Here is a 25,119-nt window from a genome sequence, read left to right as displayed (position 1 = left end):
AGGGGGTGAGGGGTGAGGGGTGAGGGGTGAGGGGTGAGGGGTGAGGGGGTGAGGGGTGAGGGGTGAGGGGTGAGGGGGTGAGGGGTGAGGGGTGAGGGGTGAGGGGTGAGCGTGAGTGTGTTACTCACCACGCTGTCTGCACCAGGGGCTGGTTCGTGTAGCAGTCGAGCACTTGCAGGTAAACCACAATTATCTGGAGCGGACACAGAACAACGCGGTGAGGAGCGCTGGTGAGTGGCGCTGGTGGTGAGGAGCGGTGGTGGTGAGGAGCGGTGGCGGTGAGGAGTGGTGGTGGTGAGGAGCGGTGGTGGTGAGGAGCGGTGGTGGTGAGGAGCGGTGGTGGTGAGGAGCGGTGGTGGTGAGGAGCGGTGGCGGTGAGGAGTGGTGGTGGTGAGGAGCGGTGGTGGTGAGGAGCGGTGGTGGTGAGCGGTGGTGAGGAGCGGTGGTGGTGAGGAGCGGTGGTGAGGAGCGGTGGTGAGGAGCGGTGGTGGTGAGGAGCGGTGGTGGTGAGCGGTGGTGAGGAGCGGTGGTGGTGAGCGGCGGTGGTGAGGAGCGGTGGTGGTGAGCGGTGGTGAGGAGCGGTGGTGGTGAGCGGTGGTGAGGAGCGGTGGTGGTGAGGAGCGGTGGTGGTGAGCGGTGGTGGTGAGGAGCGGTGGTGGTGAGGAGCGGTGGTGGTGAGGAGCGGTGGTGGTGAGCGGTGGTGAGGAGCGGTGGTGAGGAGCGGTGGTGGTGAGCGGTGGTGGTGAGGAGCGGTGGTGAGGAGCGGTGGTGGTGAGCGGTGGTGGTGAGGAGCGGTGGTGAGGAGCGGTGGTGAGCGGCGGTGGTGAGCGACGGTGGTGAGCAGCGGTGGTGAGGAGCGGTGGTGGTGAGCGGTGGTGGTGAGGAGCGGTGGTGGTGAGCGGTGGTGGTGAGGAGCGGTGGTGGTGAGGAGCGGTGGTGGTGAGCGGTGGTGGTGAGGAGCGGTGTGGTGAGCGGTGGTGGTGAGGAGCGGTGGTGGTGAGGAGCGGTGGTGGTGAGGAGCGGTGGTGGTGAGCGGTGGTGAGGAGCGGTGGTGAGGAGCGGTGGTGGTGAGCGGTGGTGGTGAGGAGCGGTGGTGAGCGGCGGTGGTGAGCGACGGTGGTGAGCAGCGGTGGTGAGGAGCGGTGGTGGTGAGCGGTGGTGGTGAGGAGCGGTGGTGGTGAGCGGTGGTGGTGAGGAGCGGTGGTGGTGAGCGGTGGTGAGGAGCGGTGGTGGTGAGGAGCGGTGGTGGTGAGCGGTGGTGAGGAGCGGTGGTGAGGAGCGGTGGTGGTGAGCGGTGGTGGTGAGGAGCGGTGGTGAGCGGCGGTGGTGAGGAGCGGTGGTGAGCGGCGGTGGTGAGCGACGGTGGTGAGCAGCGGTGGTGAGGAGCGGTGGTGGTGAGCGGTGGTGGTGAGGAGCGGTGGTGGTGAGCGGTGGTGGTGAGGAGCGGTGGTGAGCGGTGGTGGTGAGGAGCGGTGGTGAGCGGCGGTGGTGAGCGACGGTGGTGAGCAGCGGTGGTGAGGAGCGGTGGTGGTGAGGAGCGGTGGTGGTGAGCGGTGGTGGTGAGGAGCGGTGGTGAGCGGCGGTGGTGAGCGACGGTGGTGAGCAGCGGTGGTGAGGAGCGGTGGTGGTGAGGAGCGGTGGTGGTGAGCGGTGGTGGTGAGGAGCGGTGGTGAGCGGCGGTGGTGAGCGACGGTGGTGAGCAGCGGTGGTGAGGAGCGGTGGTGGTGAGGAGCGGTGGTGGTGAGCGGTGGTGGTGAGGAGCGGTGGTGAGCGGTGGTGGTGAGGAGCGGTGGTGAGCGGCGGTGGTGAGCGACGGTGGTGAGCAGCGGTGGTGGTGAGCGGTGGTGGTGAGGAGCGGTGGTGGTGAGCGGTGGTGGTGAGGAGCGGTGGTGGTGAGCGGTGGTGGTGAGGAGTGGTGGTGGTGAGGAGCGGTGGTGGTGAGGAGCGGTGGTGAGGAGCGGTGGTGGTGAGGAGCGGTGGTGGTGAGCAGCGGTGGTGAGGAGCGGTGGTGAGGAGCGGTGGTGGTGAGGAGCGGTGGTGGTGAGGAGCGGTGGTGGTGGTGGTGGTGAGGAGCGGTGGTGGTGTGTATACGGTGTGTGCGAGAGTGAGCGGTGTACACGTTGCAGAATTGAGCGGTGAGAGTGGCGGTGATGATGGTGATTGTGGTGGTGATGAAGATGATAGTGGTGGTGTGATTGTGGTAATGATGATGGTGTGGTGATGATAGTGGCGGTGATGATTGTGTGGTGGTGATGAAGATGATAGTGGTGGTGTGTGTGTAATGATGATGTGGTGGTGATGATAGTGGCGTGATGATGTGATTGTGGTGATGAAGATGATAGTGGTGTGTGATTGTGTAATGATGATGTGGTGTGATGATAGTGGCGGTGATGATGGTGATTGTGGTGGTGATGAAGATGATGTGGTGATGTTAGTGTGATGATATGATTGTGGTGATGTGATGATAGTGGTGGTGTGATTGTGGTGAAGATTGATAGTGGTGGTGATGATTGTAATAATGATGATGATGGTGTGATTGATTAGTGGAGGTGATGATGGTGATTGTGGTGATGAGATGATCAGTGGTGGTGTGATTGTGGTAATGATGATGGTGGTGATGATTGTGATATGATGATGATGGTGGTGATGATAGGTGATGTGGTGATGAGTGATGATAGTGGTGGGTGATGTGATTGTGGTAATGATGATGGTGGTGATGATTGTGATAATGATGATGATGGTGGTGATGATAGTAGTGATGATGGTGATTGTGGTGGTGATGAAGATGATAGTGGTGGTGTGATTGTGGTAATGATGATGGTGGTGATGATTGTGATAATGATGATGGTGGTGATGATTGTGATAATGATGATGGTGGTGATGATAGTGGCGGTGATGATGGTGATTGTGGTGGTGATGAAGATGATAGTGGTGGTGTGATTATGGTAATGATGATGGTGGTGATGATTGTGATAATGATGATGGTGGTGATGATAGTGGCGGTGATGATGGTGATTGTGGTGGTGATGAAGATGATAGTGGTGATGATGGTGATTGTGGTGGCCTGTGAGTGGCGGTGATAGTGGTGGTGGTTGTGATGACAGTGGTGGTGATGATGGTAGGTCTGGCTGTGATGATTGTGGTAATAGTGATGGTGATGATAGTGGCGGTGATGATGGTGATGAAGATGAGTGGTGGTGATGATGGTGATTGTGGTGGTGATGAAGATGATAGTGGTGGTGTGATTGTGGTAATGATGATGGTGGTGATGATTGTGATAATGATGATGGTGGTGATGATTGTGATAATGATGATGGTGGTGATGATAGTGGCGGTGATGATGGTGATTGTGGTGGTGATGAAGATGATAGTGGTGGTGTGATTGTGGTAATGATGATGGTGGTGATGATTGTGATAATGATGATGGTGGTGATGATTGTGATAATGATGATGGTGGTGATGATAGTGGCGGTGATGATGGTGATTGTGGTGGTGATGAAGATGATAGTGGTGGTGTGATTGTGGTAATGATGATGGTGGTGATGATTGTGATAATGATGATGGTGGTGATGATAGTGGCGGTGATGATGGTGATTGTGGTGGTGATGAAGATGATAGTGGTGGTGTGATTGTGGTAATGATGATGGTGGTGATGATTGTGATAATGATGATGGTGGTGATGATAGTGGCGGTGATGATGGTGATTGTCGTGGTGATAAAGATGATAGTGGTGATGATGGTGAAAGTGGTGGTGTGATGATGATGATGTCGATTGGTGTAGTGGGTGTTGTGAGTGTGGTGAGTGAGTGGTGAGTGAGTGGTGAGTGAGTGGTGGTGAGTGGTGGTGAGTGGTGGTGAGTGGTGGTGAGAGGTGTGTACGGTGCATGCGTGCGCGCGCAATGGTGAGTGGGGTGTACGTTTTGGAATGAGTGGTGGTGAGCGAGCGGTGGTGAGTGTTGGTGAGTGGTGGGGTGAGTGTTGGTGAGTGGTGGGGTGAGCGGTGGTGAGCGGTGGTGAGTGAGCGAGCGGTGGTGAGTGTTGGTGAGTGGTGAGCGAGCGGTGGTGAGTGTTGGTGAGTGGTGGGGTGAGCGCTGGTGAGTGTTGGTGAGTGGTGGGGTGAGCGGTGGTGAGTGAGCGGTGGTGAGTGTTGGTGAGTGTTGGTGAGTGTTGGTGAGTGTTGGTGAGTGTTGGTGAGTGGTGGTGAGTGTTGGTGAGTGGTGGTGAGTGTTGGTGAGTGTTGGTGAGTGTTGGTGAGTGACCTTGTGGGGATGCTTGACGTGCACACAGAATCCCAGCTCCTTCAGGATCCTGCGCTCGCTCTTGATCAGCTCGTTCTTGGTGTTAATGTAGCCCTGGTCCAGAGTTAGGGGTGAGGGCACTCTGCACCACCACCACCACCACCACAACAATGACAACAACCATCATCATCACCACCACATCATCATCATAATCATCATCACTACCATCATCACCACCACCACCACCATCATCACCACCACCACCATCATCACCACCACCACCACCACATCATCATGATCATCATCGCTACGATCATCACTACCGTCATCGTCATCACCATCATCATCGTCATCACCACCATCATCATCATAACCACCACCACCATCATCATCGTCATCACCACCATCATCATCATAACCACCACCACCATCACCATCATCACCACCACCACATCATCATCACTACCATAATCGTCGTCGTCATAGTCGTCATCACCACCACCATCATCATCATCGTCGTCATCATCATCATCCCCATAATCACCACCATCATCACTACCATCATCACCACCACCACCATCATCACCACCACCACCACCACCACCACCACCACCACATCATAATCATCATCACCACAACCATCACCACCACAATCACCACCACCACCATCATCACCACCACATCATCATCATCATCATCACCACAACCATCACCACCACAATCACCACCACCACCACCACCATCACCACAACCATCACCACCACCATCACCGGTGATGGATTCCCACTGACCAGTTTGTACGTAGCTGCTACTGCAGGCGATGGAACACGTTCGTGACATCGCGGTTTCTCCTCCGCGGGGGGGGTGATGGTCGTGGCAGCGGTGATGGTTGTGTCTGCGGTGCTGGTGGCGGTGATGGTGGTAGTGATGGTTGTGATGGTGGTGGCGGCGGTGGTGGCGGTTGTGGTCGTGTAGTGATCAGCGCGCTGCGCTACAAACCCGGCGATTCCCAGTTCGATTCCAGCCGACACCGGCGACGATTATCTGAACCGGTCCTGGGCCTCCCCTAGGTCGACTCAGACTCAAATGAGTACCTGGTGTAGCGGTGTGTAAACATCGCCACTAGGGAGACAAAGGCGGTCGAGCGTGGTGGTGCTGGCCACCCACCCCGTCGTGTGCCACTGTGCCGGCCTTCATAGGTGCTCGCTAACAGCACTTGCCCCTACAGTCTGTTAAGGCTACACGGGGGATCTTTGTGTGTGTCTGTGTGTGTCTGTGTGTGTCTGTGTGTGTCTGTGTGTGTGTGTCTGTGTGTGTGTCTGTGTGTGTGTCTGTGTCTGTGTCTGTGTGTGTCTGTGTGTGTCTGTGTGTGTCTGTGTGTGTCTGTGTGTGTGTCTGTGTGTGTGTCTGTGTGTGTGTCTGTGTCTGTGTGTGTCTGTGTGTGTCTGTGTGTGTCTGTGTGTCTGTGTAGCGCTACGAACCCGGCGACCCGAGTTCGATCTCCGCTCACGGCCAAAACACACCGGTGACGATTATCTGAACCGGTGCCTGGGCCTCCCCTAGGTCCGTTCAGCCTCAAATGAGTGACCTGGTGTAGCGGTGGTGGTGGTGGTGGTGTAGTGAACATCGCCAGCACTGGGGGAGAGACAAAGGCGGCCGGGCGTGGTGGTGCTGGCCACCCACCCCCCCCCCTCTCTGTGTGTGTAGCCACAGTGCCGGTAGCCTCCATAGGCAGCGCTGGCTGCTACTACTCGCTAACAGCACTTGCCCCTATAGTTTGTTAAGGCTACACGGGGGAGCTTTGTCTTTGTAAGTGTGTGTCTGTGTGTCTCACTGTGTGTGTGTTTGTCTGTGTGTGTCCGTGTGTGCGAGTGTGTCTGTCTGTGTGTGTCTGTGTGTGTAGCCACAGTGCGGTAGCCTTCATAGGGGCTTACAAACAGCACTTTCCCCAACATATGGGGGTGATCTTTGTGTTTGGCGGTGGTGGCGGTAGTAGGGATGGTTGTGGTGTTGGTTGTGCTCGTTGTTGTTGTGGTGGTGGCAGTGGTGGTTGTTGTAGTGGTAGTAGTTGTGGCGGTGACTGATGGTTGTGGTGGTGGTGGCGGAAGTGCTGGTGGTAGTGCTGGTAGTGGTGGCTGTGGTAGTGATGGTGGTGGTAGTGATGGTGGTGGTAGTGGTGGTAGTGATGGTAGTGATGGTGGTGGTGATGGTAGTGATGGTGGTGGTGATAGTGGTGGCTGTGGTAGTGATGGTGGTGGTAGTGATGGTGTTGATAGTATTGATGGTGGTGGTAGTGATGGTAGTGATGGTGGTGGTGGCGGTGATAGTGGTGGATGTGGTAGTGGTGGTAGTGATGGTGGTGGTAGTGATGGTGGTGGTAGTGATAGTGGTGGTAGTGGTGATGGTGGTAGTGATGGTGGTGGTAGTGGTGATGGTGATGGCTGTGATAGTGGTGGTGCTGATAGTGATGGTGGTGGTGATGGTAGTGATGGTGGTGGTAGTGATGGTGGTGGTAGTGATGGTGGTGGTAGTGATGGTGGTGGTAGTGATGGTAATGGTGGTAGTAGTGATGGTGGTGGTGGTAGTGATGATGGTAGTGATGGCTGTGGTAGTGATGGTGGTGGTGGTAGTGATGATGGTAGTGATGGTGCTGATAGCGATGGTAGTGATGGTGGTGGTGGTAGTGATGATGGTAGTGATGGTGCTGATAGCGATGGTGGCGGTGGTAGTGATGATAGTGATGGTGCTGATAGCGATGGTAGTGATGGTGGTAGTGATGGTGGTGGTAGTGGTGGTGGTAGTAGTGATGATAGCGATGGTAGTGATGGTGGTGGTAGTGATGGTGATGGTAGTGGTGATGGTGGTAGTAGTGATGGTGGTGATGGTGGTGATGATAGTGCTGATAGTGATGATGATAGTGGTGGTGATGGTAGCGATGGTGGTAGTAGTGATGGTGCTGATAGTGATGATGATAGTGGTGATGGTGGTGATGGTGGCGATGATGGTAGTGAGTGCTGATAGTGATGATGATAGTGGTGGTGATGATGGTAGTGATGGTAGTAGTGATGATAGCGATGATGATGGTGGTGATGGTGGTAGTAGTAGTAGTAGTGATGATGGTAGTGATGATGGTAGTAGTGATGGTGGTGATGGTGGCGATGATAGTGCTGATAGTGATGATGATAGTGGTGGTGATGGTAGTGGTGATGGTGATGGTGATGGTAGTGATGATGATAGTGGTGGTGATGATAGCGATGATGATGGTGGCGATGGTGGTAGTAGTGATGGTGGCGATGGTAGTGCTGATAGTGATGATGGTAGTGATGATGGTGGCGATGGTGGTAGTAGTGATGGTGGTAGTAGTGATGATGGCGATGGTGTCGATGGTAGTGCTGATAGTGATGATGATGGTAGTGATGATGGTGGCGATGATGGTAGTAGTGATAGCGACGATGATGGCGATGGTGTCGATGTTAGTGCTGATAGTGATGATGATGGTAGTGATGATGGTAGTGATGATGGTAGTAGTGATAGTGACGATGATGGTGATGGTGTCGATGGTAGTGCTGATAGTGATGATGATGGTAGTGATGATGGTAGTGATGATGGTAGTAGTGATAGTGACGATGATGGTGATGGTGTCGATGGTAGTGCTGATAGTGATGATGATGGTAGTGATGATGGTAGTAGTGATAGCGACGATGATGGCGATGGTAGTGCTGATAGTGATGATGATGGTAGTGATGATGGTGGCGATGATGGCAGTAGTGATGATAGCGACGATGATGGCGATGGCGTCGATGGCGCGTCTACCTGTTGGTACGAAGCTGCCGCAGGTGGTGGAAGACGTTGATGACATCACGGTTCCTCCTGGGCGCCTCTTCGATCTTGGCGGCCAGGTTGATGCATGACATCGCCACCACCTGCCACGACACCACCACAGGCAAAGGTGCCGCACCCGCGTAGCCTTCACACGCCGCAGGGGCAAGGGGCGAGGGGGCGAGGGGGCGGGAGTGGCCGTCCTTCGTCCCTCCGCAGTGGCGATGTTTACAGCGGAGGTCGCGACCGGGTACCCGATACCCGTACCCTACCCGTACCCTACCCGTACCCTACCCGTACCCGGCCGCACCCGTAGCCTACCCGATACCCGTACGCTACCCGTACCCTACCCGTACCCGGCCGCACCCGTAGCCTACCCGATACCCGTACGCTACCCGTACCCTACCGATACCCGTACGCTACCCGTACCCTACCCGTACCCGTACGCTACCCGTACCCTACCGATACCCGTACGCTACCCGTACCCTACCCGTACCCGTACGCTACCCGTACCCTACCGATACCCGTACCCTACCCGTACCCGTACCCTACCCGATACCCGTACCCTACCCGATACCCGGCTACCCGTACCCTACCCGATACCCGTACCCTACCCGATACCCGGCTACCCGTACCCTACCCGATACCCGTACCCTACCCGATACCCGTACCCTACCCGATACCCGGCTACCCGTACCCTACCCGATACCCGTACCCTACCCGATACCCGTACCCTACCCGATACCCGTACCCTACCCGATACCCGGCTACCCGTACCCTACCCGATACCCGTACCCTACCCGATACCCGTACCCTACCCGATACCCGTACCCTACCCGATACCCGTACCCTACCCGATACCCGTACCCTACCCGATACCCGTACCCTACCCGATACCCGTACCCTACCCAATACCCGTACCCGATACCCGTACCCTACCCGATACCCGTACCCTACCCGATACCCGTACCCTACCCGATACCCGTACCCGATACCCGTACCCTACCCGATACCCGTACCCTACCCGATACCCGTACCCTACCCGTACCCGTACGCTACCCGATACCCGTACCCTACCCGATACCCGTACCCTACCCGATACCCGTACCCTACCCGATACCCTACCCGATACCCGTACCCTACCCGATACCCGTACCCTACCCGATACCCGTACCCTACCCGATACCCGTACCCTACCCGATACCCGTACCCTACCCGATACCCGTACCCTACCCGATACCCGTACCCTACCCGATACCCGTACCCTACCCGATACCCGTACCCTACCCGATACCCGTACCCTACCAGATACCCGTACCCTACCCGATACCCGTACCCTACCCGATACCCGTACGCTACCCGATACCCGTACGCTACCAGATACCCGTACCCCTACCCGATACCCGTACCCTACCCGATACCCGTACGCTACCCGTACCCTACCCGATACCCGTACCCTACCCGATACCCGTACCCTACCAGATACCCGTACCCTACCAGATACCCGTACCCTACCCGATACCCGTACCCGATACCCGTACCCTACCCGATACCCGTACCCTACCAGATACCCGTACCCTACCAGATACCCGTACCCTACCCGATACCCGTACCCTACCCGATACCCGTACCCTACCAGATACCCGTACCCTACCCGATACCCGTACCCGATACCCGTACCCTACCCGATACCCGTACCCTACCCGATACCCGTACGCTACCCGTACCCTACCCGATACCCGTACCCTACCCGTACCCTACCCGTACCCTACCCGATACCCGTACCCTACCCGATACCCGTACCCTACCCGTACCCTACCCGATACCCGTACCCTACCCGATACCCGTACCCTACCCGTACCCTACCCGATACCCGTACCCTACCCGATACCCGTACGCTACCCGTACCCTACCCGATACCCGTACCCTACACGATACCCGTACCCTACCCGATACCCGTACCCTACCCGATACCCTACCCGATACCCGTACCCTACCCGATACCCGTACCCTACCCGATACCCGTACCCTACCCGATACCCGTACCCTACCCGATACCCGTACCCTACCCGATACCCGTACCCTACCCGATACCCTACCCGATACCCGTACCCTACCCGATACCCGTACCCTACCCGATACCCGTACCCTACCCGATACCCGTACCCTACCCGATACCCGTACCCTACCCGATACCCTACCAGATACCCGTACCCTACCAGATACCCTACCCGATACCCGTACCCTACCAGATACCCTACCCGATACCCGTACCCTACCCGATACCCTACCCGATACCCGTACCCTACCCGATACCCGTACCCTACCCGATACCCTACCCGATACCCGTACCCTACCCGATACCCGTACCCTACCCGATACCCGTACCCTACCCGATACCCGTACCCTACCCGATACCCGTACCCTACCCGATACCCGTACCCTACCCGATACCCGTACCCTACCCGATACCCGTACCCTACCCGATACCCGTACCCTACCCGATACCCGTACCCTACCCGATACCCGTACCCTACCCGATACCCTACCCGATACCCGTACCCTACCCGATACCCGTACCCTACCCGATACCCGTACCCTACCCGATACCCGTACCCTACCCGATACCCGTACCCTACCCGATACCCTACCCGATACCCGTACCCTACCCGATACCCGTACCCTACCCGATACCCGTACCCTACCCGATACCCGTACCCTACCCGATACCCGTACCCTACCCGATACCCGTACCCTACCCGATACCCGTACCCTACCCGATACCCTACCCGATACCCGTACCCTACCTGTACCCGTTTGCGACCCTGGTGCGGCCGGGTACGGGTAGCCGGGTAAGGAATCAAAACCCATCTGCGACCTCTGGTTTACACACCGCACCGGGTACTCATTTGAGGCTGAGTCGACCTAGGGGAGGCCCAGGACCGGTTGGGACGGTGGTCACCGGCGGTGTTGGCCATGAGAGGGAATCGAACTCGGCCCGCCGGGGATTCGTGGCGTAGCGCTGAGCGCACATCCCACGGCACCACAAACAAAGTGCAGTTACACTACTCACTCACACATACTCACTCACACATACTCACCCACCCGCTCGTCCACCCAATCACTCGCCCGCCCGCCTCGCCCACCAACTCACTCACTCAATCACCCACCCACTCACCCTATCACCCACTCACTCAAGAACCCACCCACCCACCCACTCACTCACCCACTCACTCAAGAACCCACCCACCCACCCACTCACCCACCCTATCACCCACCCACCCACTCACTCAAGAACCCACCCACCCACCCACTCACCCACCCTATCACCCACCCACCCACCCACGCCACTCACCCACCCTATCACCCACCCACCCACTCACTCAAGAACCCACCCACCCACCCACTCACCCACCCACCCTATCACCCACCCACCCACTCACTCAAGAACCCACCCACCCACCCACTCACCCACCCTATCACCCACCCACCCACCCACCCACTCACCCACCCTATCACCCACCCACCCACTCACTCAAGAACCCACCCACCCACCCACTCACCCACCCACCCTATCACCCACCCACCCACTCACTCAAGAACCCACCCACCCACCCACTCACCCACCCTATCACCCACCCACCCACCCACCCACTCACCCACCCTATCACCCACCCACCCACTCACTCAAGAACCCACCCACCCACCCACTCACCCACCCACCCTATCACCCACCCACCCACTCACTCAAGAACCCACCCACCCACCCACTCACCCACCCACCCTATCACCCACCCACCCACTCACTCAAGAACCCACCCACCCACCCACTCACCCACCCTATCACCCACCCACCCACCCACCCACTCACCCACCCTATCACCCACCCACCCACTCACTCAAGAACCCACCCACCCACCCACTCACCCACCCACCCTATCACCCACCCACCCACTCACTCAAGAACCCACCCCACCCACCCACTCACCCACCCTATCACCCACCCACCCACCCACCCACTCACCCACCCTATCACCCACCCACCCACTCACTCAAGAACCCACCCACCCACCCACTCACCCACCCACCCTATCACCCACCCACCCACTCACTCAAGAACCCACCCACCCACTCACCCACTCACTCACCCACTCACTCAAGAACCCACCCACCCACCCACCCACTCACCCACCCACCCACCCACCCACCCCTATCACCCACCCACCCACTCACCCACCCACCCACCCACCCTATCACCCACTCACCCACCCTATCACCCACCCACTCATCCACCCACCCACCCACTCACCCACTCACCCACCCACCCACTCACCCACCCACTCACTCGCCCACCCACCCACCCGCTCACTCACCCACCCACCCACCCACTCACCCACCCACTCACTCACTCACTCACCCACCCACCCACCCACCCACCCGCTCACTCACCCACCCACTCACCCACCCACCCACCCACTCACCCACCCACTCACCCACCCACTCACCCACCCTCCCACTCACTCCCCCACCCACCCACTCACCCACACACCCACCCACCCACCCACTCACCCACTCACTCACCCACCCACCCACTCACCCACCCACCCACTCACCCACCCACCCACCCACTCACTCACTCACCCACCCACCCACCCACCCACTCACCCACCCACTCACCCTCTCACTCACTCACCCACCCACCCACTCACTCACCCACCCACTCACTCACTCACCCACCCACTCACCCACCCACTCACTCACCCACCCACTCACCCACCCACTCACCCTCTCACTCACCCACTCACTCACCCTCTCACTCACCCTCTCACTCACCCTCTCACTCTGTCACCCACCCACCCGCCCAGGTGACCGCTCACCTCCATGTTGTGCTTAATGAACGACTTTGAGTAGTAAAACCTCTGGAAGAGCACCTGGCCCGTCGCCATCGCCACCTGACAAGTCACAACAACAACAACATCAACAACATCAACAACATTAACAACATCAACAACATTAACATTACCATCAACATCACAATCACCAACATCATCAACATCAACAACATTAACATCACCATCATCATCACCATAAACAACATCAACAACATCACCATCATCATCACCATAAACAACATCAACATCATCATCAACAACAACATCACCATCAACATCACTATCATCAGCAACATCACCATCAACAACAACATCAACCTCACCATCATCAACAACATCATCAACAACATCAACAACATCAACAACATCAACATCACCATCATCACCATCATCATCAACAACATCATTATCATCATCAACAACATCAACCTCACCATCATCAATAACATCAACATCATCATCACCATAAACAACATCATCACCATCATCAACAACATCAACATCGTCATCAACATCACCATCAACAACATCATCATCATCAACAACATCAACATCACCATCATCACCACCATCATCAACAGTATCACAACCATCAACCACATCATCACCATCAACAACATCATAACCATCAACATCACCATCAGTATCACCAGTCAACAACATCACCATAAAATATCATCAACATCACCACCACCATCAACATCACCTTCATCATCACTGCCATCATCAACTCCATCTACAACATCAGCATCATCAACATCATCACTACCACCAACGCCATCATCATCACCACCATTCACATCATTAACATCATAATCAGCACCGTCATCACCATCACTACCACCATCATCAACATCACCATCGCCACGATCAGCATCACCACCATCATCACCACCACCATCATCATCATCATCACCATCAACGTCACCACTCGTCACTGCATGGACCACGTGACGGTTGTGTGACCATACTTCACCACGCCGGTCAATGGAGGTTGAGTGAATGGCGCGTAATAGTAAACTATTAACTTTTGTACCGGGTGTAAGGCCACCACACAGAGACCCACAGAGACCCACACTCATAGAGACCCACACTCATAGAGACCCACACCCACAGAGACCCACAGAGACTCACACTCACAGAGACCCACAGAGACCCACAGAGACCCACAGAGACCCACACTCATAGAGACCCATAGAGACCCACACTCATAGAGACCCACAGAGACCCACACCCACAGAGACCCACAGAGACTCACACTCACAGAGACCCACAGAGACCCACAGAGACCCACAGAGACCCACACTCACAGAGACTCACACTCACAGAGACCCACAGAGACCCACAGAGACCCACAGAGACCCACACTCATAGAGACCCACAGAGACCCACACTCACAGAGACCCACAGAGACCCCACACTCACAGAGACCCACAGAGACCCACACTCATAGAGACCCACAGAGACCCACACTCACAGAGACCCATACTCATAGAGACCCACACTCATAGAGACCCACAGAGACCCACACTCACAGAGACCCACAGAGACCCACACTCATAGAGACCCACAGAGACCCACAGAGACTCACACTCACAGAGACCCACAGAGACCCACACTCATAGAGACCCACACTCACAGAGACCCACAGAGACCCACACTCATAGAGACCCACACTCACAGAGACCCACAGAGACCCACACTCACAGAGACCCACAGACACCCACACTCATAGAGACCCACAGAGACCCACACTCACAGAGACCCACAGAGACCCACACTCATAGAGACCCACAGAGACCCACACTCATAGAGACCCACAGAGACCCACACTCATAGAGACCCACAGAGACCCACACTCACAGAGACCCACAGAGACCCACACTCATAGAGACCCACAGAGACCCACACTCACAGAGACCCACAGAGACCCACACTCATAGAGACCCACAGAGACCCACACTCATAGAGACCCACAGAGACCCACACTCATAGAGACCCACAGAGACCCACACTCACAGAGACCCACAGAGACCCACACTCATAGAGACCCACAGAGACCCACACTCATAGAGACCCACAGAGACCCACACTCATAGACCCACAGAGACCCACACTCATAGAGACCCACAGAGACCCATACTCATAGAGACCCACAGAGACCCACAGAGACCCACACTCATAGAGACCCACAGAGACCCACAGAGACCCACACTCATAGAGACCCACAGAGACCCACACTCATAGAGACCCACAGAGACCCATACTCATAGAGACCCATACTCATAGAGACCCATACTCATAGAGACCCACAGAGACCCATACTCATAGAGACCCACAGAGACCCATACTCATAGAGACCCACAGAGACCCACACTCATAGAGACCCACAGAGACCCACACTCATAGAGACCCACAGAGACCCATACTCATAGAGACCCACAGAGACCCATACTCATAGAGACCCACAGAGACCCACACTCAGAGACCCACAGAGACCCACACTCATAGAGACCCAGAGACCCACACTCAGAGACCCACACTCATAGAGACCCACAGAGACCCATACTCATAGAGACCCACAGAGACCCATACTCATAGAGACCCACAGAGACCCACACTCATAGAGACCCACAGAGACCCACACTCATAGAGACCCACAGAGACCCATACTCATAGAGACCCACAGAGACCCATACTCATAGAGACCCACAGAGACCCACACTCATAGAGACCCACAGAGACCCACACTCATAGAGACCCACAGAGACCCATACTCATAGAGACCCACAGAGACCCATACTCATAGAGACCCACAGAGACCCACACTCATAGAGACCCACAGAGACCCATACTCATAGAGACCCACAGAGACCCACACTCATAGAGACCCACAGAGACCCACACTCATAGAGACCCACACTCATAGAGACCCACAGAGACCCACACTCAGAGACCCACAGAGACCCACACTCATAGAGACCCACAGAGACCCACACTCATAGAGACCCACAGAGACCCATACTCAAAGACCCACAGACACCCACACTCATAGAGACCCACAGAGACCCACACTCATAGAGACCCACAGAGACCCACACTCATAGAGACCCACAGAGACCCACACTCATAGAGACCCAGAGACCCATACTCATAGAGACCCACAGAGACCCACACTCAGAGACCCACAGAGACCCACACTCACAGAGACCCACAGAGACCCACACTCATAGAGACCCACAGAGACCCACACTCATAGAGACCCACAGAGACCCACACTCATAGAGACCCACAGAGACCCACACTCATAGAGACCCACAGAGACCCACACCCACAGAGACCCACACTCATAGAGACCCACAGAGACCCATACTCATAGAGACCCACAGAGACCCACACTCATAGAGACCCACAGAGACCCACACTCATAGAGACCGACAGAGACCCACACTCATAGAGACCCACAGAGACCCACACTCATAGAGACCCACAGAGACCCACACTCATAGAGACCCACAGAGACCCACACTCATAGAGACCCACAGAGACCCACACTCATAGAGACCCACAGAGACCCACACTCATAGAGACCCACAGAGACCCACACTCATAGAGACCCACAGAGACCCACACTCATAGAGACCCACAGAGACCCATACTCAAAGACCCACAGACACCCACACTCATAGAGACCCACAGAGACCCACACTCATAGAGACCCACAGAGACCCACACTCATAGAGACCCACAGAGACCCACACTCATAGAGACCCACAGAGACCCACACTCATAGAGACCCACAGACACCCACACTCATAGAGACCCACAGAGACCCACACTCACAGAGACCCACAGAGACCCACACTCATAGAGACCCACAGACACCCACACTCATAGAGACCCACAGAGACCCACACTCATAGAGACCCACAGAGACCCACACTCACAGAGACCCACAGAGACCCACAGAGACCCATACTCAGAGAGACCCATACAAACCCATACAGACCCACAGAGACCCATACAGACCCACAGAGACCCATACTCAGAGAGACCCATACAGACCCACAGAGACCCATACAGACCCACAGAGACCCATATAAACCCACAGAGACCCATATAAACCCACAGAGACCCACAGAGACCCATACAGACCCACAGAGACCCATATAAACCCACAGAGACCCATATAGACCCACATAGACCCATACAGACCCACAGAGACCCATACAGACCCACAGAGACCCATACAGACCCACAGAGACCCACAGACACCCATACGAACCCACAGAGACCCATACAGACCCACAGAGACACACAGAGACCCATACAGACCCACAGAGACCCATATAAACCCACAGAGACCCATATAGACCCACAGAGACCCATACAGACCCACAGAGACCCACAGAGACCCACAGAGACCCACAGAGACCCATATAAACCCACAGAGACCCATATAAACCCACAGAGACCCATACAGACCCACAGAGACCCACAGACACCCATACAGACCCACAGAGACCCATATAAACCCACAGAGACCCACAGAGACCCATACAGACCCACAGAGACCCATATAAACCCATATAGACCCACAGAGACCCATACAGACCCACAGAGACCCACAGAGACCCACAGAGACCCATATAAACCCAGAGACCCATATAAACCCACAGAGACCCATACAGACCCACAGAGACCCACACAGACCCACAGAGACCCACAGAGACCCACAGAGACCCACACAGACCCAGAGACCCACACAGACCCACAGAGACCCATACGGACCCACAGAACCCCATACAAACCCACAGAGACCCACAGAGACCCATACAAACCCACAGAGACCCACACAGACCCACAGAGACCCACAGAGACCCATAGAGACCCACAATCACAGAGACCCACACTAAAACTGAACTCTATTTTATTGTACCAGCTGCAAGGCCACACTGAACTTTTTAGCTCCCTCCCAGAAGCAGCCTAAGACACACACAACTTATACAACCATCATCATCATCATCACCACGTGCAAATCAATAGCAGCAGCAGCAGCCAAACAATCTGAAGCGTGTGGCGACGTTGACTCTAAACGAGGTTGGGGAATACCGGAGGACCCGGAGAAAAATCCACGCAAGTGACCACCACGGGGAGAGAGACGCAGACTCCAAATGTACAGCAGCAGCAGCAGGCATCGTCAGGGTCGGGATCGAACCCACGACCTCCTGTGTACCAGGCGAGGTAGTTAACATCTCATCAGGGTCGGGATCGAACCCACGACCTCCTGTATACCAGGCAAGGTAGTTAACATCTCATCAGGGTCGGGATCGTACCCACGACCTCCTGTAGACCAGGCGAGGTAGTTAACATCTCATCAGGGTCGGGATCGAACCCACGACCTCCTGTAGACCAGGCAAGGTAGTTAACATCTCATCAGGGTCGGGATCGTACCCACGACCTCCTGTAGACCAGGCGAGGTAGTTAACATCTCATCAGGGTCGGGATCGTACCCACGACCTCCTGTAGACCAGGCGAGGTAGTTAACATCTCATCAGGGTCGGGATCGAACCCACGACCTCCTGTGTACCAGGCGAGGTAGTTAACATCTCATCAGGGTCGGGATCGAACCCACGACCTCCTGTAGACCAGGCAAGGTAGTTAACATCTCATCAGGGTCGGGATCGAACCCACGACCTCCTGTAGACCAGGCGAGGTAGTTAACATCTCATCAGGGTCGGGATCGAACCCACGACCTCCTGTAGAACGGGCGAGATAGTTAACATCTCCTAGCCACCGTGATGATGATGAGAGAGACACGCAAAGTCCAAATATACAGCAGCAGCATCGTCAGGGTCGGGATCGAACCCACGACCTCCTGCACACCAGGCGAGGTAGTCAACATCTCCTAGCCACTGTGATGATGATGAGAGAGACACGCAAACTCCAAATATACAGCAGCATCAGGCGTCAGGGTCGGGATCGAACCCACGACCTCCTGTAGACCAGGCGAGGTAGTTAACATCTCCTAGCCACTGTGATGATGATGAGAGAGACACGCAAACTCCAAATATACAGCAGCATCAGGCGTCAGGGTCGGGATCGAACCCACGACCTCCTGTGTACCGGGCGAGGTAATTAACATCTCCTAGCCACCGTGATGATGATGATGAGAGACACGCAGACTAAAAATGTACAGCACCACCATCATCACCACGACCACCACCATCACCACCACCACGACCACCACCACCACCACGACCACCACCATTACCATCATCATCACCATGACCACCACCACGACCACCACCATCACCATCACCACCACCACCACCACCACGACCACCACCATCACCACCATCATCACCACCACGACCACCACCATCATCATCACCACCACCACCACGACCAACACCATCATCACCACCATCGACCAGGGCCTATCCATTGCTGGATGATCCCCCCCCACCTTGAAAGGCGGTCGCCCGAAACGTCGCCATCTCGCGCTCTGAGTCACCAAACTCGCCACCCCCCCCCACCAACTCCCCCCCCACCACCCACCCACCAACTCCCCCCCCCAACTCCCCCCACCCACCACCCACCCACTCCCCCCCCCCAACTCCCCCCCCCCACCTACCACCCACCCACCCACTCCCCCCACCACCTACCACGAACCCACTCCCCCCCCCCAACTCCCCCCCCCCCACCCCCCCCACCAACTCCCCCCCCCAACTCCCCCCCCCCCACCTACCACCCACCCACTCCCCCCACCAACTCCCCCCACCTTGAAAGGCGGTCGCCCGAAACGTCGCCATCTCGCGCTCTGAGTCACCAAACTCGCCACCAAATCCCCCCCCCACCCACCACCCACCCACTCCTCCCACCAAATCCCCACCCACCCACCTACCACCCACCCACCCACCCACCAACTCCCCCCACTATGGAAGGAGGTCGCCCGAAACGTCGCCATCTCGCGCTCTGAGTCACCAAACTCGCCACCCCCCCCCCACCAACTCCCCCCCCACCACCCACCCCCCACCTACCACCCCCCCCCCCCTCCCCCCTCGTGACCAACCTCTCTGCTGCGTGTCTCCTGCGATACGAAACGTGCTGTGAGGGTGGGCGGCGGCGGTTGATGGTGGTAGTAGTGGTGGTGGTGGTAGTGATGGTGGTGGTGATTGGTAGTTGTGGTGGTGATTGGTAGTAGTGGTGGTGGTAGTAGTGGTGGTAGTAGTGGTGGTGGTGATTGGTAGTAGTGGTGGTGGTGATTGGTAGTAGTGGTAGTAGTGATTGGTAGTAGTGGTGGTGGTGATTGGTAGTAGTGGTGGTGGTGATTGGTAGTAGTGGTGGTGGCGATTGGTAGTAGTGGTGGTAGTAGTGGTGGTAGTGATTGGTAGTAGTGGTGGTGGCGATTGGTAGTAGTGGTGGTAGTAGTGGTGGTAGTAGTGGTGGTGGCGATTGGTAGTAGTGGTGGTAGTAGTGGTGGTCGTGATTGGTAGTAGTGGTAGTGGTGGTAGTAGTGGTGGTAGTGATTGGTAGTAGTGGTGGTGGTGATTGGTAGTAGTGGTGGTGGCGATTGGTAGTAGTGGTGGTAGTAGTGGTGGTAGTGATTGGTAGTAGTGGTGGTGGCGATTGGTAGTAGTGGTGGTAGTAGTGGTGGTAGTAGTGGTGGTGGCGATTGGTAGTAGTGGTGGTAGTAGTGGTGGTCGTGATTGGTAGTAGTGGTAGTGGTGGTAGTAGTGGTGGTAGTGATTGGTAGTAGTGGTGGTGGTGATTGGTAGTAGTGGTGGTGGCGATTGGTAGTAGTGGTGGTAGTAGTGGTGGTAGTGATTGGTAGTAGTGGTGGTGGCGATTGGTAGTAGTGGTGGTAGTAGTGGTGGTAGTAGTGGTGGTGGCGATTGGTAGTAGTGGTGGTAGTAGTGGTGGTCGTGATTGGTAGTAGTGGTGGTAGTGATTGGTAGTAGTGGTGGTGGTGATTGGTAGTAGTGGTGGTGGTAGTAGTGGTGGTAGTAGTGGTGGTAGTGATTGGTAGTAGTGGTGGTAGTGATTGGTAGTAGTGGTGGTCGTGATTGGTAGTAGTGGTGGTCGTGATTGGTAGTAGTGGTGGTGGTGATTGGTAGTAGTGGTGGTAGTGATTGGTAGTAGTGGTGGTAGTGATTGGTAGTAGTGGTGGTCGTGATTGGTAGTAGTGGTGGTGGTGATTGGTAGTAGTGGTGGTGGTAGTAGTGGTGGTGGTAGTAGTGGTGGTGGTAGTGATTGGTAGTAGTGGTGGTAGTGATTGGTAGTAGTGGTGGTGGTAGTAGTGGTGGTAGTAGTGATTGGTAGTAGTGGTGGTGGTAGTAGTGGTGGTAGTAGTGGTGGTAGTGATTGGTAGTAGTGGTGGTAGTGATTGGTAGTAGTGGTGGTGGTAGTAGTGGTGGTAGTAGTGGTGGTAGTAGTGGTGGTAGTAGTGGTGGTAGTAGTGGTGGTGGTGATTGGTAGTAGTGGTGGTAGTGATTGGTAGTAGTGGTGGTCGTGATTGGTAGTAGTGGTGGTGGTAGTAGTGGTGGTGGTAGTGATTGGTAGTAGTGGTGGTGGTAGTAGTGGTGGTAGTAGTGGTGGTAGTGATTGGTAGTAGTGGTGGTAGTGATTGGTAGTAGTGGTGGTGGTAGTAGTGGTGGTAGTAGTGGTGGTGGTGATTGGTAGTAGTGGTGGTAGTGATTGGTAGTAGTGGTGGTCGTGATTGGTAGTAGTGGTGGTGGTGATTGGTAGTAGTGGTGGTGGTAGTAGTGGTGGTAGTAGTGGTGGTGGTGATTGGTAGTAGTGGTGGTGGTGATTGGTAGTAGTGGTGGTGGTAGTAGTGGTGGTAGTAGTGGTGGTAGTAGTGGTGGTAGTAGTGGTGGTCGTGATTGGTAGTAGTGGTGGTGGTAGTAGTGGTGGTAGTTGTGGTGGTGGTGATTGGTAGTAGTGGTGGTGGTAGTAGTGGTGGTAGTAGTGGTGGCGGTGATTGGTAGTAGTGGTGGTGGTAGTAGTGGTGGTGGTAGTAGTGGTGGTAGTAGTGGTGGTAGTAGTGGTGGTAGTGATTGGTAGTAGTGGTGGTAGTGATTGGTAGTAGTGGTGGTAGTGATTGGTAGTAGTGGTGGTAGTAGTGGTGGTAGTAGTGGTGGTGGTGATTGGTAGTAGTGGTGGTAGTGATTGGTAGTAGTGGTGGTAGTGATTGGTAGTAGTGGTGGTAGTGATTGGTAGTAGTGGTGGTAGTGATTGGTAGTAGTGGTGGTAGTGATTGGTAGTAGTGGTGGTGGTGATTGGTAGTAGTGGTGGTGGTAGTAGTGGTGGTAGTAGTGGTGGTAGTAGTGGTGGTGGTGATTGGTAGTAGTGGTGGTGGTGATTGGTAGTAGTGGTGGTGGTGATTGGTAGTAGTGGTGGTGGTGATTGGTAGTGGTGGTGGTGGTGATTGGTAGTAGTGGTGGTAGTAGTGGTGGTAGTAGTGGTGGTAGTAGTGGTGGTGGTGATTGGTAGTAGTGGTGGTAGTAGTGGTGGTAGTAGTGGTGGTAGTAGTGGTGGTAGTGATTGGTAGTAGTGGTGGTAGTAGTGGTGGTAGTAGTGGTGGTAGTAGTGGTGGTGGTGATTGGTAGTAGTGGTAGTAGTAGTGGTGGTAGTAGTGGTGGTAGTAGTGGTGGTGGTGATTGGTAGTAGTGGTGGTGGTGATTGGTAGTAGTGGTGGTGGTGATTGGTAGTAGTGGTGGTGGTGATTGGTAGTAGTGGTGGTGGTGATTGGTAGTAGTGGTGGTGGTGATTGGTAGTGGTGGTGGTGGTGATTGGTAGTAGTGGTGGTGGTGATTGGTAGTAGTGGTGGTGGTAGTAGTGGTGGTCGTGATTGGTAGTAGTGGTGGTGGTAGTGCTAGTAGTGGTGGTGGTAGTAGTGGTGGTAGAAGTGATGGTAGTAGTGGTGGTAGTGATTGGTAGTAGTGGTGGTGGTAGTAGTGATGGTGGTCGTGATTGGTAGTGATTGGTAGTGGTGATTGGTAGTAGTAGTAGTGGTGGTAGTGGTGGTAGTGATGGTGGTCGTGATTGGTAGTGGTGGTAGTGGTGATTGGTAGTGGTGGTAGTGGTGATTGGTAGTGGTGGTGGTGGTGATGGTGATTGGTAGTGGTGGTAGTAGTGGTGGTGGTGATTGGTAGTGGTGGTAGTAGTGGTGGTGGTGATTGGTAGTGGTGATTGGTAGTGGTGATTGGTAGTGGTGGTAGTCTCAACCCTTTGTCCAACTCACACCCCCCCCCCCAAACTCGCCACCTCGACCCCCCACCCCACCACCACCCCTCACACCACCACCAACCCCCCCACACCACCACCAACCCCCCCACACCACCACCACCCCCCCACACCACCACCACCAACCCCCCCACACCACCACCACCAACCCCCCCACACCACCACCATCCCCCCACCCCACCACCATCCCCCCCACCCCCCCACACCACCACCACCACCACCACCCCCCCACACCACCACCCCCCCACACCACCACCAACCACCTCAACCCCCCCACCACCACCAACCTCAACCCCTCCACACCACCACCAACCTCAACCCCTCCACACCACCACCCCTCCACACCACCACCCCCTCCACACCACCACCACCCCACACCACCACCACCCCACACCACCACCATACACCCCCCCACACCACCACCACCCCCCCACACCACCAACCCCCCACACCACCACCACCACCAACCCCCCCACACCACCACCACCAACCCCCCACACCACCACCACCAACCCCCCACACCACCATCACCCACCCCACACCACCCCCCCCACACCACCACCACCACCCCCCCACACCACCACCCCACACCACCACCAACCCCCCCACACCACCACCACCACCAACCCCCCCACACCACCACCACCAACCCCCCCACACCACCACCACCCCCCCCCACACCACCACCAACCACCTCAACCCCCCCACCACCACCAACCTCAACCCCGCCACACCACCACCACCCCTCCACACCACCACCACCCCACACCACCACCACCCCACACCACCACCATACACCCCCACACCACCACCACCAACCTCAACCCCCCCACACCACCACCAACCACCTCAACCCCCCCCACACACCACCAACCACCTCAACCCCCCACACCACCACCACCAACCCCTCCCCACACTACCACCACCTCAACCACCACCACCACCACCACCACCACCAACCAACCCCCTCACAACACTACCACCACCATCCCCCACACACCACCACCTCAACCCCCCCCCCCCCCACACCACCACCACACCACCTCAACCCCCCCACACCACCACCACACCAACCCCCCCACATCACCACTACCACCAACCTCAACCCCGCCACACCACCACCACCCCCCACACACCATCACCTCAACCCCCCCCACATCACCACCAACCCCCCCACACCACCACCACCACCCCCCCACACCACCACCACCACCAACCTCACCACCACCACCCACCCCCCCACCTCGTCACCTGCGGCAGACGCAACAGAATGCCCGCGGCCTGCACGAGCTCGCAGCCTAACTCGCGCAGCTCCGCCTCCACGGCGGCCTCGAGTCGGTCGTGAGACGAGGGCGTGCGGGCGAGGCGCTCCGGGGGAATCACGCAGTTCTCCAGAGAGATGCGGACACCCGAATAAAGACGTTCTCCGATCAACACTCCTCGCTGCTGCTGTTGCTGTTGTTGCTGTTGGAGAGCCAAAGAAGAAGCCGTCGTCGTCGTCGTCGCCGCCGTCGTCGTGGTCCCCGGCGTGCCCGACGGCGTCGTGGAGTTTGTCGCGAGTGTCGGGTCCGTGGTGCCGAACGCGACCGCCGCCATCGATGAGGTGGTCGGAGCGGCCGCCATCTTGCGTCGTTGTCGTCTTCTTCCCCCACCCGCCGCGGTGACGTCACGGCCGGATGTGACGTCAGTTGTCACGCCCCCCTCACACACACACACTGACCCCCCACCCACACACACACTACTCACCCCCACCCACCCACTACTCACCCCCACCCACCCACTATTCACCCCCACCCACCCACTACTCACCCCCACCCACCCACTACTCACCCCCACCCACCCACTACTCACCCCCACCCACTACTCACCTCCCCCCCACTACTCACCCCCCCCCACCCACTACTCACCCCCACCCACCC

At 56.3% G+C, this 25,119-nt stretch overlaps 1 protein-coding gene across 1 annotated transcript; it reads right to left on the bottom strand.

The window, feature by feature from the left end:
• Positions 1–77: 77 nt before the first annotated feature.
• Positions 78–24,886, bottom strand: CCNL2 (cyclin L2). The gene is made up of 5 exons (XM_078621579.1): positions 24,452–24,886; positions 12,935–13,009; positions 8,052–8,161; positions 4,260–4,380; positions 78–193 (listed from the first exon to the last, which is right to left on the bottom strand). Exons 1-5 carry the CDS (start codon positions 24,821–24,823, stop codon positions 125–127), a joined length of 747 nt encoding a protein of 248 aa, XP_078477705.1. The 5' UTR covers positions 24,824–24,886; the 3' UTR covers positions 78–124.
• Between the last annotated feature and the right edge of the window lie 233 nt (positions 24,887–25,119).

The sequence above is a fragment of the Lampetra planeri genome, unplaced genomic scaffold, assembly GCF_965212315.1.
Source record: "Lampetra planeri unplaced genomic scaffold, kcLamPlan1.2.h2 scaffold_1063, whole genome shotgun sequence".
Taxonomy (NCBI): Eukaryota; Metazoa; Chordata; class Hyperoartia; order Petromyzontiformes; family Petromyzontidae; genus Lampetra; species Lampetra planeri.
Note: the sequence above shows the minus strand (reverse complement) of the source record. Positions and strands in the feature narration are given on the sequence as shown.